The sequence below is a fragment of the Chelonoidis abingdonii genome, chromosome 3, assembly GCF_003597395.2.
Source record: "Chelonoidis abingdonii isolate Lonesome George chromosome 3, CheloAbing_2.0, whole genome shotgun sequence".
NCBI lineage: Eukaryota > Metazoa > Chordata > Testudines > Testudinidae > Chelonoidis > Chelonoidis abingdonii.
The window spans coordinates 184,853,910-184,870,051 of NC_133771.1; the positions used below are offsets into that span (position 1 = coordinate 184,853,910).

The window sequence follows — 16,142 nt, forward strand, 5'->3', positions numbered from 1 at the left end:
AGTGAAGTTCTGGAACAGCCTTCCGAGGGGTGTAGTGGGGGCAAAAGACATATGTGGCTTTAAGACTAACCTTGATAAGTTTATGGAGGAGATGGTATGATGGGATAGCCTAATTTTGGCAATTAATTTGGCAATTGATCTTTGATGATCAGCAGGTAAGTATGCCCAGTGGTCTGTGATGGGACGTTAGATGGGTTGGGATCTGAGTTACTACAGGGAATTCTTTCCTGGGTGCTGGCTGGTGAGTCTTGCCCACATGCTCAGGGTTTAATTGATCACCAAAATTGGAGTTGGGAAGGAATTTTCCTCCAGGGCAGATTGGCAGAGGCCCTGAAGTTTTTTCGCCTTCCTCTGCAGCATGGAGCACGGGTCACTTGCGGGAAGATTCTCTGCAGCTTGAGGTCTTCAAACCACAATTTGAGGACTTCAATAACTCGGACATAGGTTAGGGGTTTGTTACAGGAGTGGATGGATGAGATTGGCCTGCATTGTGCAGGAGGTCAGACTAGATGATCATAATGGTCCCTTCTGACCTTAAAGTCTTTGAGTCTATGAGTCCATGAGCTTCAGCACACGTGGTCTCTGGTTGCAGGAGGATCGTTCCTTCCACATAAATGTCAAGGAACTCAAGGCAGTATGCCTGGCATGCCAAGTGTTTCTTCCCTACCTGAGAGACAGGGTGGTCCAAGGTTTGACAGACAATCCCGCAGCAATGTTCTACATCAACAGGCAAGGCAGGGCCCGCCCCTCAGCCCTGTGCCAAGAGGCTCTCGGGTTGTGGGACTTCTGCATACAGCATGCTATTCATCTTGTGGCGTTGCACCTCCTGGGGACCAGAAGTGTACTAATAGATCTTCTTAGCAGGTCCTTTTTGTCTCGCCACGAGCGGTCACTCCACCCAGACGTGGTCAGTGTGATCTTCGAGAAGTGGGGAATCCCACAGGTGAACCTGTTTGCATTCAGGCAGAACAGGAAGTGTTACTGGTTCTTCTTGGTCCATGGGTTCGACAGAGGTTCCCTGTCTGACACCTTCTTATTCAAGTCATCAGGGATGCTGATGTTCACCTTCCCACCAATACCACTGGTGCACAGGATGCTCTTGAAGGTCAGATGAGACAGGGTGAGGGTGATCTGGATAGCTCTGGCATGGCCGCACCAGCACTGTTTCAGCATGCTGTTGAAGCTTTTGATAGTGTCAGCTTTAGAACTCCTGCTCCAGCCGGACTTACTGTCCCAGATCCATGGCCACCTTCTGCACCCAAACCTAGCATCCCTGCACCTAATGGCTTGTCTGCTATGTGGCTAAATGTGGAGGAACAAGCATGCTTGGCACAAGTCCAGCAAATCCTGATGGGTAGCAGAAAGGCCTCCAAGGTGACTTACCTAGCAAAATGGAAATGTTTTTACGTGTTGGGCTTTGGAATGGAATCTTCCTCCTCACCAGACCTTGCTGCAATCCATCTTAGACTATCTGTTGTGTCTCAAGCACCAACGTCTGGCACTCCATCAATCAAAGTTCACTTGGCGGCCATCTCGGCCTTCCACCCTGTGGTCCAGGGTAGATCAGTCTTCTCCCATGACATGACAATCAGGTCTCTGAAGGGTCTGGAGCGACTTTATCCTGAAGTTCATGACCCTATCCCACCTTGAGACCTAGACCTGGTACTCATGGGGCCTCCCTTCGAGCCATTAGCTTTGTGTTCTCTGCTGCTTCTCTCGTGGAAGGTCTCCTTGGTCTTGGAGCAATTACTTCAGCCCAAAGGATCTCTGAGATTAGAGCGCTCACATTGGAACCACCCTATATGGTGTTTTACAAGGACAAGGGCCAGCTGCGGCCCCACCCAGCCTTGTTACTGAAAGTGGTGTTGCAATTTCACAATAATCAGGACCTATTTCTTCCAGTGTTCTTCCCCAAGTCTCACAAATCTAGAGAACCAGATCCTTCCACAGGTCAACACAGCTCTTCATTGCGGTGGCAGACAGGATGAAAGGCTGTTTGTGGATAACCGCCTGCGTCAAGTTCTGTTATGAATAAGTAAAGGTGTCATCGCTGGTGATTGTAACCTCCCATTCTATCAGAGTGCAAGCCTCGTCAGCCGCCTTCTTGGCACAGGTACCGATTCAGAGTATCTGCAGAGCCACTACCTGGTCTTCAGTCCATACCTTCATGTCCCATTACGCCATCACCCAGCAGGCCCGAGATGATGCCAACTTCAGCAGAGCAGAGTTGCAAGCTGCACGACCGTGAACTCCGTGCCCACCTCCAGGGGTATTGCGTGTGAGTCACCTAGCATGGAATTGACACGAGCAAGCACTCAAACAAGAAAAAACGGTTACCTACCGTTCATAACTGTTATTCTTCTAGAGGTATTGCTCATGTCTATTGCATGACTCACCCTCTTTTCCTGTTGTCAGAGTTGAAGGCAAGAAGGAACTGAGAGGTTGCAGGGTAAGCAGCGCCTCATATACTGGCGCATAAGTGAAGCACTCCAGAGGGCGCCAGAACCGGCCCTACAGATACCACGAAGGGAAAAATCTCCAGCAGCCATGCACATGGGCGTGCACGCACCTAGCATGGAATGGACATGAGGAACACATATTGAAGAACAACAGTTACAAAAAGTAGGTAACCATTTTTTTTCTTTAAATAGTGAATGAGATTATGCAAAGAAACATAACCTTTTTATTGTACAGCTGAATTTAAACAATAGAAATAATAAAATAACAGTGATTTCACTTTGCTGTGCTTCTCTGAACACAGATGTGTGATTTCTAGAAAGATATTTTTACCCATCATAGTCCAAGTGTGTCCAAACAAAAGAATTACCGTTGATTTGATTGAGAAAAATACAGTGTGAAACTTCCAAGCCTGTGTCTTCGAAGTTTTAAGTTACACCTTTCTAGTTATCTGTCTGGGCATTCTGGGTGCATCTGTTGCTATAATGCCAGGTCATTGGGAAAGACCTTTTTGCACCTAATGAAGCTCTGCACAAGGATGAAGGTGTCTTTGAATCAATTTTATGGAAACCCCTCCCCAGTCGTGGAGATGCTGGGTGCCAGCTTAGTCCTAAGGTACAATTCGGAGCTGCTGTAAGATGCACCTGATGTTAACATCCCATAATATGCCGATATGGCAGCCAAAGATTGGCTGGATGTGGTGGCTTGCCAGTCACGCCCTTTACACTGGGGATGAGGGGTGTCTGAGAGTGGGAAGTGGTGTGGTAGCCACTACATCAGCCCTATGTTGCCTGAGGGAACCTTCAGACAACTCGATAAGCCAGTTTTACCGATTTTCTGTGCTTCCAGGGCACAGCATGGGTTATTAAGTTGAACACGGTTAACTTAGCATGACAAGATTTACAAAGTGCAAAACTGGGACCTCTATCAAGGGAGCAGAGTGAAGGCAGAAAGGCTGGGTTTGGTGGGGGTGTCAAGGGGTTTGCATAGAACTGGTTTGGCAGTTTGGGGTAGTCCACTTCTCTTTTGACCCCTACCCAGCCAAGCATCGTCAATTGGAGTTTGTGCAACTTACTCATGTATGACACCTCTGCAAACCAGGGCACGTCTGTTAGGCCAAAGTTGTCAAACTTGGGTGCCTGCGTGATTTATTACAAGCACAAGGGATGTGAATTGGGGCCCTAGCACCTGCAAGCATCACACTGGCTGCAGACCCGCTGTCTGTTACATGTTCCCCTCTCGTATTCCTGACTTCCTAGGCCCCAGTCCTACAAGATACTCTGGGTCCTGAATTCCTTGTCAGTGGAGGATTCTCAATACATCATAGGGCTGGACCATTCCTTTAACAAATCTCTTATGCCCCAAAATTGTGGTGACCTGTTCTCTGTGAAATGCTAAAGGTGCCTACTTAACACGCTCACCTGCTTTGGGCAGTATTAGACATTAATGTGCACTGTCTTCTCACTGTGCTTCTCTCAGGACGCATAGTTTTGGCCTTCATGCCAATGGGTAGGTTTCCCTATGTGAATTGGAAATGTAGCTGTTTAGGTACAGCTACGGAATTATTTATTTCTTTAGCTTTAAACAGTAATAAAAAACACCCTTACAAAAAACACTGGGTGCCTGGATAGTTAATTAAACTTACTTTAATGTAGTGATGGTCTCCTGTGTTAGGTAGATGGCCATTCAAGACATTCTCTTTATACAGTGCATGGGAATATTATTTAATTTTAAAAAAAATTTAAAAATAAATGTTTATGTTGAAAAACATCGAGAGAAACCAAATCTCCATTATTGGTTTTGTAATGTATTCAAGGTGGGAGAGAATGTGGTGGATGGGCTGAGCACTCTTAGGCCAGTAGAGGGCAGTGTGATGTGTCTGCTGAAGTGTGAATTTACTGCTGTTTTCACCCTTGCACTGGAGGAAGGGAGATAGGTTGTGAGAATGGGGAAGGCCCCATGTCAGTTGAAAGGACAATGGTGGAGGAGTTACCTTCGGAGGTGTGTTTGACCTACCAAACATTAGAGCCCATAGGGCACCAACAGCACTTGCCTCCAAGTTCATGGAGCACCCAGTATGTTACTAAACATCTAGAGCGGACACCTGTCGTAGCACTTGCAGCAAGGGCAGTGATTGCATATGTTTGAGAGCAATTACATCATTCCTGTTCCCCCTGCATTGGCAGGTGCTAGGGACATTACTGTGTAAGCTATGCAGAATAGCGAGAGGGGCTTCAATCACAGTCATGGCACTTCAGAAAAACAGGCAGTAAAGAACCTTTTCACCACAGGGACTGCCCATGTCTGCTCTTAACCTTTCTACCTTTGTGCATGGGTAACGGAGAGAGGAAGAGGACACCTGAAACCTGAAAATGTTATTAGCAACATAATGCTTTGGGGGGTGTTGGTGCTATACAAATAATAATAGTTACATTCTTGTCAGCATCTCAAGCACTCAGCAGTAATGCTTGGGGAAGGGAAGTTCACTGTTTCCAGAGCCATGGGTTCTGCGTCCACTGCTGGCACATTGGTTAATGTTTGCTTGTAGTGTGGGGCTGCTCAGCGCTGCACTGTCAGCATTTCGTTTTGATTTCAGTTGCTTCCCTTCAAGTCAGTTTTGCACAGAGATGAGCTGCTCCGATGAGGAATATATGGGTTTATTGATATGTAATATCCACAGCCAAATAATGAGTAGTTAATATGATATGTTTACATTTTAAGCTTTTTCCATCCATATTCCAACCAGAAACAGGAATACTTTATTCTTATTTAAAAACAATGCAACAAAAGCAAACATCTTTATCCAGAGCCTTACATTTGACTCAAAGGGCTGGTCTACACTACGGGGGGAAATCGATCTTAGATACGCAACTTCAGCTACGTGAATAACGTAGCTGAAGTCGAATATCTAAGATCGGATTACTCAACCGTCCTCACCGAGCGGGATTGGTGTCCGCAGCTCTCCCTGTCGATTCGAGAACTCCATTGGGGTTGGTGGAGTTCTGGAATCGATATAAGCGCGCTCGGGGATCGATATATCGCGTCTAGATGAGACACGATATATCAATCCCCGAGCAATCGATTTTAACCCGCTGATACGGCGGGTAGTCTAGACGTAGCCAAAGACATGCCTATAATGCCGACATAAAGCCTTCTAGAAGATTAGAAAGACAGATATAAATATATCTGATACATAATTCTGCAGCAAGAGCAGATGAATTTTGTGATTTAGGTTGCTCCTTCTGCTGGTTTCCTTGCAAAAGCTTAAGCTGGTTGCTAGGTAACCAGCATAAAAAAAGCACGTTTATCTTTGCATTGCAGTCAGGAGCCTTGGGAGCAGCAAAGGCCTCAAATGGCTCCTTAAATAGCATCACTGGGGAATGAAAGTTAAAATATTGAACATTCATTGGTTAAAGATCCTGTTACAAAGGTCAGCCAGCTAGGAGACAGTCAATAGTTTGGTTTCTTTTGGTTGAGGTAAAGGGGCACAGGATCAGAGAGGTTTGTGTGTTGAAGACAGTACAGCAAATGGAATTTTCCAAAGATTCCTGAAAATGAAACAGAGTATATGTGTATGTGTTTGGGAGGGGCGGGTAGGGGGATAAATATATATATATAGCAAGAAGCCATTCCTAAATTCAGACATAGCTATTTTCCTAATGGCAATGTATATGAAGATATTTGGTCATCATTAGTGAGAACATATTTATGTTAAAAACTGTAATCACAGAAAGGAGGTGGAGGGGGCTGGCAATTATTTGAATAAGGAATGTTGAAGCTGATTGCCTGTGTGACGCGGTGTGCCATGGGCAGCCCTCACTGGAAATGCCAAGGTCAGGCCAGGCTGCAAAAAGGAGAGCAGATACCCACCAATCTTGGGAGTAATGCTGAAGTTAAGCTTCCCGACGAGTCATAAACTCTGCTTCTAATCCCCACACTGGTTTTCAACAAGCAAAAAAAAGGAATCACACAGCCCTCTCTTGTATTCCAGTTCTCTCGCTCTCAATCAACATCTAAGTCCAGTACAGTGAGAAGTTATTTTAAAACTCTGCTCACTATACAAAATATTTTTCTGAACCCAATTTTTCAAGGCTTATTTTGTATTTGTACATTAAATAATACGAAAAACATCATATTTAATATAACATAATATATGAATCCAGAGAGAAGAGAGAAGCCGGAGAAAGCTGCTAGGACAGAACACCGGCGCCTGCGGCCTGCAGCTCCAGAGTTCTCTGTCCCTGGCGGGGGAGCAGCTTCTCTCTGGCTTAAGCTGCAGTCCCGCGCCTGCCTGGGACCGAGAACACTGGCACCCGCAGCCTGCAGCCCCGGAGTTCTCTGTCCCCAGTGGGCGTGGGGCCGCGGCTTCTCTCTGGCTTAAGCTGCGGTCCCGCACCTGCCTGGGACCAAGAACACTGGCACCTGCAGCCTGCAGCCCTGGAGTTCTCTATCCCCGTCAGGTGGGGGGCTGCGGCTTGTCTCCCCTGCTGGGCACTAGGCGAGCCCTGCGCCTGCTGGGAACAGAGAACATCGCGCTCGCGCCTGAGTTCTCTGTCCCCGTCAGGTGCGGAGCTGCGGTGTCTCTCCCCTGCGGGCTCCGCACCTGCTGGGAACAGAGAACACCGTGCTCGCAGCCTGAGTTCTCTGTCCCTGTCAGGTGCTGGGCCGTGGCTTCTCTCCCCTGCTGGGCACTAGGCGGGCTCTGCTCCTGCTAGGAACAGCGAATGCCGTGTTCGCAGCCTGAGTTCTCTGTCCCTGTCAGATGCGGGGCCGCAGCTTCTTTCCCCTGCTGGGCACTACATGGGAGCACATAAATGCCCCGGCGGGTGCCATGGTGCCCACGGGCACCACATTGGGGGTCACTGATTTATTATAAAGAAAAAAGAAAGAACAAGAAGAGAGTTGTTAAATGGTAAAGCAGTCACATACGTACAAAGACTTCAAAGTCTATGTATCAGGTTCTTAGCAGTACTGGAGAGTTTGCTGGCTTGAAAGTACCTCTGGAACACAGTTACAGCTTGGATGGGTCATTCAGTCCTTTATTTAGAGCTTCAGTTTGTAGAAAAGTTACTACAGAGGTAGGAGGCGGGATTGAAGACAAAATGGAGTTGATGCAACTGACTTTTATCTTCTTTTGCCATGTGGCTTGTACTTCCTGTGTCCCCAAACATAAGCTTTACAGCACATGGCATTAAAAGGCCTCAGAGTTCTGTTCATAAGCATGCTTCTGCCTGCCTTGCTGATCCTTGATGGCCTATCAAGCAGGCCTACTGTGGATGCCAATCTGTCTGGGGGTGTCACCCAGAAACACAGCACAAGTTTGGCAATACAGATATACTGTACGTATAATTTACAATACAAAAGTGTTACAAACATATAAACAAGATTATCATACTAGACAAATTTATAACATTTTTGCAGATACATCACATAGCATATCTGGTCAGATTCCTTGCAATTTTATGATACTGGTATCAGTAGTATCACAAAGTGTCCCACATATTCCATCCAGCGACACAGCCTGTAATTTCTTAACTAGCTCGATGCAGAGGCAAGAGGAGAGGGGAAAAATTAAAGTCGTAGGTTAAGAGCCAAAAGCGAGTGTAGTGATATGCACACTTGGGATTCACAGAATCGTACAAATTAGATGGGAAGACCTGATGAGTTCAAGTAATCTGGGGATTCTTCTCCTCTGGTTCATGACCCCAAGGAGTGTCATGAAAAGGCATCGGGAGTCACAACCACTGTGCCCTTCATGTGTAGCTGAATGGAAATGGGTCCAGCTGGATCCCAGCTAGATGGGTTGTGGGGTCCCATGGAAAGTGAGGTCCTGCTGTGGAAAAGCTTGAGAATGACTGAACTAGTCCATTTCCATGCCATTTTAGGGTTGTTCTGCATCCAGGATGGGCAAGACCAGAATTGTACCAATCAGGAAGGGGAAACATTCCCTGGACTTGAAGAGCTAACTAGCCCACTGAACTACCCTCCCTTTAGTGAAAGTAGTGTAAAGTCTCAGCATTTTGCTTGACTTATCACTAACCCTGGATGGAAATGTAGTATCATTTTTCTGTTCTGTGCTTCAGTTTCCCTCTCTGTAAAACTAGGGATAATGATACTTACCTCCCTTTGTAAAGTGCTTTGAGATCTGCTGGTGAAAAGTGCTATATAAGAGCTGTGCATTATTATTTTCAGTAGTGAACAATATCATCATTTACTTCCAGCTGGCTGGGAGACTTCCCAGCCCTCTCAGAAAAGGATCCAGTCACAGAGACTCCTGTACTTTTCAGCTCCAAGCTGGATTACTGTAACTTGCTGTATCTGGGCCAAGTTGAAGGTGAAAGCAATGCAGAGGCTCTCCTTTGTGGAAAATGTGTCAGCTCACCCCTTCAGTAGGATAGATTTCCATAAGCTGCACTCTGCACCCATCATTGGCTCTCAGTCTGCTTCCATTGCCAATTCAAGGGCTTGGTTCTGAATTTCAAAGCCATTATCAACAGGTCAGAACCCAGCCACATTAGTGACTGCATGTTGATGCATGACCCACTAAGACAGCTGTGCTCCTCTGGGGCAAGGCAGCTTACAAGCCCCAAGGTGATAAAGCATTTTCAGTTGGGGGGATAGCTGTGGAACCAACTACCAGAGGGATTTAGTAAACCAAAGTATGAGCACTTTTAGAGCATGCTACAAAACCTACCTTTCTGAGAAACCTTTCCCACCATAGCTGGAATATAAAAAATGCCAAAGAAGAACTTCCTGGTACCTGGGCGAGAGAAGAGCAAATGCTGTGCTGAAATCAAAATGTTACATCTATTGCATTCCCTTATTCCGGGGGTTGGCAACCTTTCAGAAGTGGTGTGCAGAGTCTCCATTTATTCACTCTAATTTAAGGTTTTGCATGCCAGTAATACATTTAACGTTTTTAGAAGGTCTCTTTCTATAAATCTAAAATATTTAACTAAACTATTGTTGTATGTAAAGTAAATAAGGTTTTTAAAATGTTTAAGAAGCTTCATTTAAAATTAAATTAAAATGCAGAGCCCCTTGGACCGGTGGCCAGGACCCAGGCAGTGTGAGTGCCACTGAAGATCAGCTCGTGTGCCGCCATAGGTTGCCTACCTCTGCCTTACTCTGTTAGTGGTATAATTCTAGCCAAGAGGGCAAAAAAAGTTTGCTTGGCAATATTTGCTCTTTGGAAACCCCTGCTGATTACCTCTCATGGTTTCATTATCCTCTAAACGTTTAGTGAATTTATTTTTCTGTCTCTCAAATATTTGTTTCATTGTTTTGCTGGGGATGGAAGAGGAGAGGCTAGGAACAGGCTGAGGTGTAAAAAGATGAAAGTGAGCCAAAGAACAAAGACTTTTAGGCTGCACCATCAGTTTAGTTGCATGGAACTGAAGGAATCCATTGTAACTGAAAGAAGAATTCTTCTCTTTAGACTCTCTTGAGAAAATAATCAAGGAAATATAACTGAAAATCACTCTTAAGGTTGTTCACGTGAAGTCCATCATCAGAGAACAGTTGAAGAGATGCTGTACCTTCATTACATAATTAGAAAATAGGATTTTTTGCCATGTTGGTGTTGGGTTTAACAATTGGAGAAGAGTTGTCATTTAAATTAGAAGTCTTTTGTTGGGTTCAGAACCATGACAAGTTTAATCAGAGGAAGAAAACTGTCTGGTTTCCCCTGGCCCCGCACATCCTGGTCATAGTGTATTGCCTTGCTTCTTTCTGTACCTTTGAAACTCCACAAAACGATGAGCATGGGCCCCATCAAAAATATTGAATTTATAACAATCTATTACCAGACTTCTTCACCATCGCTGCACGTGACTTCACGGAAGCCGTGAGAGTAGTTTCCTTGTCAAAAGTAGACAGACATCCTTTTATATATTTGGACAGGGAAGAATTTGCATCTAGCAGATTGGGTTGGGGAAAACTTTCTAGGCAAGTAGATTCCTGCAGATGTTGGACTTGAGCACAAAAAAATGATGTGCTGAGAGATGCACCTGTTTGTTCCACGTTACAAAAAAACCCTACATGCCCAGGTGGTTACAATTAATACAACCCAAAGTTAAAAAGTCTGGAGCTGATCCGCTAAAGTATTGTATGTATATTTTTGATGGGTAAACATTCACATTAAACCGGTTGGTTCAGCTTTTCCCCATGGGATCTCTACCCGTCTGACCATAATAAAAGGGAGGATGCTCATGACCCCCCTGGACTTGTGTGTGACTCCCAGCTTGAGAACTCATAGCTTAGACATCTCACCAACCATCTTATTTCTGACCCAAAAGACAGTTGCCAGCAAACATAGAAACTTCACTTTCTTGATTACACAAATGTAGTTAAAAGCAGATTGGATATGTTTCCTCTGCATCTGACCTCTGCTTGCCCAGAGATGAGATTCCTCCACCCATATTTAATTAATTTGTAATCCATGTAAATAAAGGTGGACAATGCAGCCCTTTGCAAACCCAGTCTTGAGAATAAACTCTCACATGTTGAGATACTAGGAGTTGGGTATATCCCTCTGTTGATGCTTACTAGGGTAAGGTATGTGTTGCCTTGTAATAGAGCTTTGGTTGGAATACAAGCAGAAGGAGGAGATTGGAATATGTCAGGTCGTGATCCTTTCTTGAATCATGTCAAAACTTGTAACTCAACCCGGGAGGATAAAGAAAGCCTCTGTATCAAACACCATGGCCAGAGCCATGTGAGAGAGGGAGAAGGTACCTTTGAAATCCCAAGGTTCTTGCCTCAAAACCACAAACAGAAACAAAAGTAAAACAATGTCTTGAGTTGTTAACTCTTGTAAACACACCAGCCATTTTGGGTACTGCCCTGGCACTGGGTGTCTGGAATGTATTAGTTCTAATTCCAGCTCTGACCTGACTCTCCTGGCCGTAGACAATTCACTTAACCTCTTTCTTTTTCTTCATCAGTAAAATGAGGCTATTGATAGTATGATATTACTGCTCTTGTACCACTGCCTTTAGGTTGTTGGAATGAGAACTGCACAACTATGTGTCATGACCCCCAGACTGCTAATAGAGACTCTATTTTAGACTGAGTGGTAAGGACATGTGCGTCTGGAGCAGGAGATTTTGGGTTTTGTCCTCATATTTCTGTGAGATTCCTAGGTGGCCATGGGTGTGTTACAGTATATACCTACCTCATGGCATGTTCTGAAGATTAGTTAATGTTTGTAAAGTGCTTTAAAGATGAGAAGTGCCATGCAAGTGCTAAATTTATTAAATGTTAATCATTAATTGTAACCTAATCCCAGCAAGACAGTGAGAGCAAATATATTGTACTCATACCACCTGCATTAAAGTTCAGATTCTTCTACCAGGCATTGTGACCATATCCAGCTTGCTCTCTCTGGGCACCTGCTGAACAGTGGATTGTGCTGCATTTGTCAAGTCAACTCTGTGGTCTGTGGGCCCCTGGAGGTATTACTGTTTGCTGCAGAACTTGAGGGAACAAAAACAAAATATACCAGCCAGAGACTGATTTAGATGCCCAAACCTCTGCAAGATCCAGTTTGTCTTGATTTAATTAGCTGAAGGGGAGGTTCCCCAAGTTCCTTTCAGGGTCACTAGAAGGTGTCTCTGTAGTCACTGTGAATTACTGCAGGGTTCCAGGGGGAGATGAAGAATAGAATTAGTATAAGCCTGTATTTTGACTTATTGGGAAAATTGTTCTCTTGCACCTTTTGCTGCCAGGTCTGGCTCTTTGGCATTTTGAAAACAATATGTTTCTTGCTGGAGGAGAAGGGCAAAGCAACTCACTTGTTGCTGATGCATGAATCTTTGCTAACTAGTGTAACTGTTGTGTGCATTTCACTGAATTGCATTGTCTAATCAGACTCCTGTTTTTCCCACGCCCTCCAGTCGGCATATGCTGTGTCGGTGCTCAGAGAGTGTGCTAAACTGCGTCCTGCAGATCCCATGGTTCCTCTTCTGGCTGCTAAGGTCTGCATTGGGCCACTGCACTGGGTAAGTGAGCTGATGCAATTCTTCTTACATAATGTATTAGGTGCCGCAGTGCTAGTGCCATAGTGCAGTAAAAAAAACATCAAACCCTGTGAAATATATATCAGCAGTGAAATTTTGAAATGAGATTCACTGGGCACAGTAGAACAAAGAAAAAATACAAGATGATCAGGAATTATTTCCCTGGGTAGCCTAGGGCTACTTGTTCAGGTTAATTTCCAGTATAGAATCCAAATCATTATCGTTCCCATTCTAATGGCTGTGGTGCGGGTAGAGTGAACCTGGCCCCTCATCTTTTAGTCATACAGCTCGGCTGGACAGCTCAGTCCTTTGTTCTTGAGTCACCGTGTCAGGCTTTTGTATTTCAGTTGCATTAATACATGCTCCAGAAACAGTGGGGGTGGGAGACAGCGCTCGTGAAATTCTGATTATCCTAAAAAGCAGAAACATCTGTCAGTCTTTTGCTGCTTGGTTTAATTAATTGAATGAGAGCTTGCTTTTCCACCGCTGTCTTCCCGCAGCCAATAAGGGATTACAGATGGAAATTTTAAATTAAACAAAAGAGGTGAAAGGCACAAAAGAAAACATCATACAAATCTGCTTCGGTTGAGTGGAAAATCTGAGTTTTTTTTCCACACTAGAAGCCAGATCCTTAGCTGTGTAAATCAGCATAATTCAGTTGAAGTCAGTGGAGCTACATAAACTTACACCAGCTGAGAATCTGGCAATATGTTTTTCAAAAGCAACCACATGCCAAAAAAAGCTGTGCTATAATGTTAAAGGTCTGACATGAGTTGACAAAAGACAAGAAATATCATCTCGCTGAAGAGATGGCCCCTCCAGGTCAAGACTGAGGCCCCTGGGGGATACTATATGGGGAAGCTGCTGCTGCTACTGCCGAGGCTGTGCCTGTTCAGTAGATAGGATGTCTCTTTCCATGGAGATCAGTCTGATCCCTTTTCAGAGCACTAAAATTCACGCACACATTTTTTCTTATTTTTTTTTTAATTCAGAAATGGAATGTCTGATACTTAAGAGAGATTTTTAAAAAGCAAAGTGCAAACAGGCAGCAGGTTATGTTGAACATTCTGCTTACCCCTTCTCATCAGATGGTTTCCAAGATTAAAAAATGTATTCACCACTTAGAGCTAAAGTATCCTGAGGTGCTCATGATTAGGAAATGTCTTTTGCCTAGTTTTTGAAACTAGGTCCTGGTCCTGTGAGGAGAATCACTGAGGCAGACACAGGCATTCACCCAGACCATGAAGTCAGCGGGGCTGTATGTGAACTCAGAGAGCCAGCCTAGCGATTATTCTTGCAGGACTTAAGCCTAGACAAAAACCATCTTATACAATAATGATAAATCTAGTGAAAGCCAGAATACTAATGAAGAGTTCCTACCTATTATAAATGTCTCAAACAGATGACCATCATCTAACAGATGGATACTTATTGACTTATGGACAATCCTGTGGCTCCTGCTAACCATAAACTTTGCACTAGTGTAGGCTGCATTTTCCTCCCACATTACTTGCTATACATGCAGTCTCCTGCTATTACTAGCCTGCAGATATAACTGAAATACTAGAATGAATGAACCTTTTGAGGTTCAGTTCTGAAAGTAAAATCATTGTGATGATCTCATGTTTTCTATAGGCACTGAAACTGTAACCAAGGCATACATCATTGGAATAAAATAGGCCCTTGTTATTTGTTGAGATGAAAGGACTAGGCTACTACATTGTAGGAAAAGAAATGGAACAGAATTCTTGTGTCTACTGTATATCGTGCTACTGCTTTCCTGCTAGCTTAGCTTCTTTCCTTTCTTCCTCCCTTTAAATATTAAGGATCAAATATCTAACAGCAGCCATTTCATTGTGTGCTCAGAGTCCACTGTTGGTTCAAACTATGCGCATGCAACTACAGGTTCCAATTATAACATTTAGAGGCCTAGCCACATGATTTTTGCCTGCAATCGGGTGCTTATTAGTTGCCTCTTTTTTGCTCCCACAGTTAATGCACCTGCAGTTTACAGATTACAAGTGCAAAATTTGAACCCCATTAATTTGTGTTTTGCCCAGACTGCATAATCTTCAGCACTTGATTAGATTTCAGCACAGAACGAAACATCAGAATGATGTTGATAATTATTATGACGATGTGTATTACAAGAGCACATAGAGGCCATAATTAAAATCATTGTGCTAGAAACCATAAAAACACATAGAAAGACATGGTGCCTGCCTTGAAGAGCTCGCAGTATAAACAGAGAAACAGTACACTTCCTTGGGTTTTTTTAATATTCCCCAGCCACCTCCCTTACTCCCTTCTGTGCAGATGCCCCACCCGACCTGGTCTACTGTTGTCATCCCAGAGTGCCCTCCTTCAGCTGGGCATAGATTCAGGCTCAGTCTGGAGCCCTCTGAATACAAAGAAGAGTTAATCAGTTAAAAAAAGTTAAAAGATGTCATAACTCTAATAAAGAAAAGGATGAGCTGCCATCTTGTCATTCTGATGGTGTAGGTTAGGATTTGGGAAATGCATCTTGCCGTTCCAGTGAATGAGTACACAGCTGCTGATTTCCTTTAATACTAGAATTTCTTCTACCTAATCTTTGGAGCATATGAGGGATTAGAGGGACGCTCAGAGCTGTTATAAGGCAAGATTAAAAAATAAGGGCCATCTTCCCTTATGAGGGGAAAGGAATAAGGCAGCATAAGGTACCCCATAATTCCCTGCACAGGCGTTGCACAACTAACATATGAAAAGCAGTATGTTGCTGGTGTAGCAAGAGGAGAGTCTGGGAGATAAATGTGAGTGAGTCAGAACTCCCTGCCTGGTCTGCCCCTGGGGCAGTCCAGCTATGCACAGCCCTTTACTCATGGCAGATTGCAAAGTGACAAGCGAGTCCTAGATAAACACAAATTGAGAAAGAGAGGGGATGTGTGTTTAACAGTTGTTTACCCCGTTGTTCCATTGGGAAGATGTATTTTCTGTGCCCACATTTAAAGTCTATCTAAAACCCACTGGAGACAATGGGAGTCTTTCTATTTGGATCAGGTCCTTACTTCCTTAAATGGGATCCAGTCCAATGAAGTATGAAAATGTCCCCTCTCACTGAATTGTGGGCACTATTCCATGAGGGCCCAATTCTGCCACCATTTCTCACACTGAATAGTGCTGTACTATGTAAGGATTCTGTCTGAAGAAGGCGATAACAGCACTCACATACTGTCAGGTAATTGAAAATTCATATATATATATTTAGTATACATATTCATATGACTAATCACTGTTGTTCTTCTTTGAGTGATTGCTCATATCCGTTCCAGTTAGGTGTGTGCGCGCCGCGTGCACAGCCGTCGGAGAAACTTTTACCCTAGCAACACTCAGCGGGTCGGCTGGGCGCCCCCTGGAGAGGCGCCACCATGGCGCCGCATAAATACCCCAGCCGACCCGGCCACCCTTCAGTTCCTTCTTACCGCCCGTGTCGATCGTTGGAACAGTGGAGTGCAGTTTACCTGACCTCCGCATTTTCCCTAGCTAATCGCTCGTTTTTTTGTTCTTTGTTATTTAATCGTTCTTGTTTTACATAGTTAATTAGTTTATTGACAGTTTAAAGTTATAGTTGTTAGTGTATTTGTTAGTAATAGTTTTCGCGGGGTCTGGGGCTCTTCCCCTACCCCG

The 16,142-nt window shown here is 44.3% G+C and overlaps 1 protein-coding gene across 3 annotated transcripts in view; it reads left to right on the forward strand.

The window, feature by feature from the left end:
• The window catches only part of TTC7A (tetratricopeptide repeat domain 7A), a 304,672-nt gene that overhangs the window by 85,032 nt on the left and 203,498 nt on the right, over positions 1–16,142 (forward strand). For all 3 annotated transcript variants that reach the window (XM_032768913.2, XM_032768912.2, XM_032768915.2), the window contains one exon: positions 12,354–12,458. In XM_032768913.2, the coding sequence (XP_032624804.2) occupies positions 12,354–12,458 (105 nt within the window). The remainder of the gene's footprint in view (positions 1–12,353; positions 12,459–16,142) is intronic.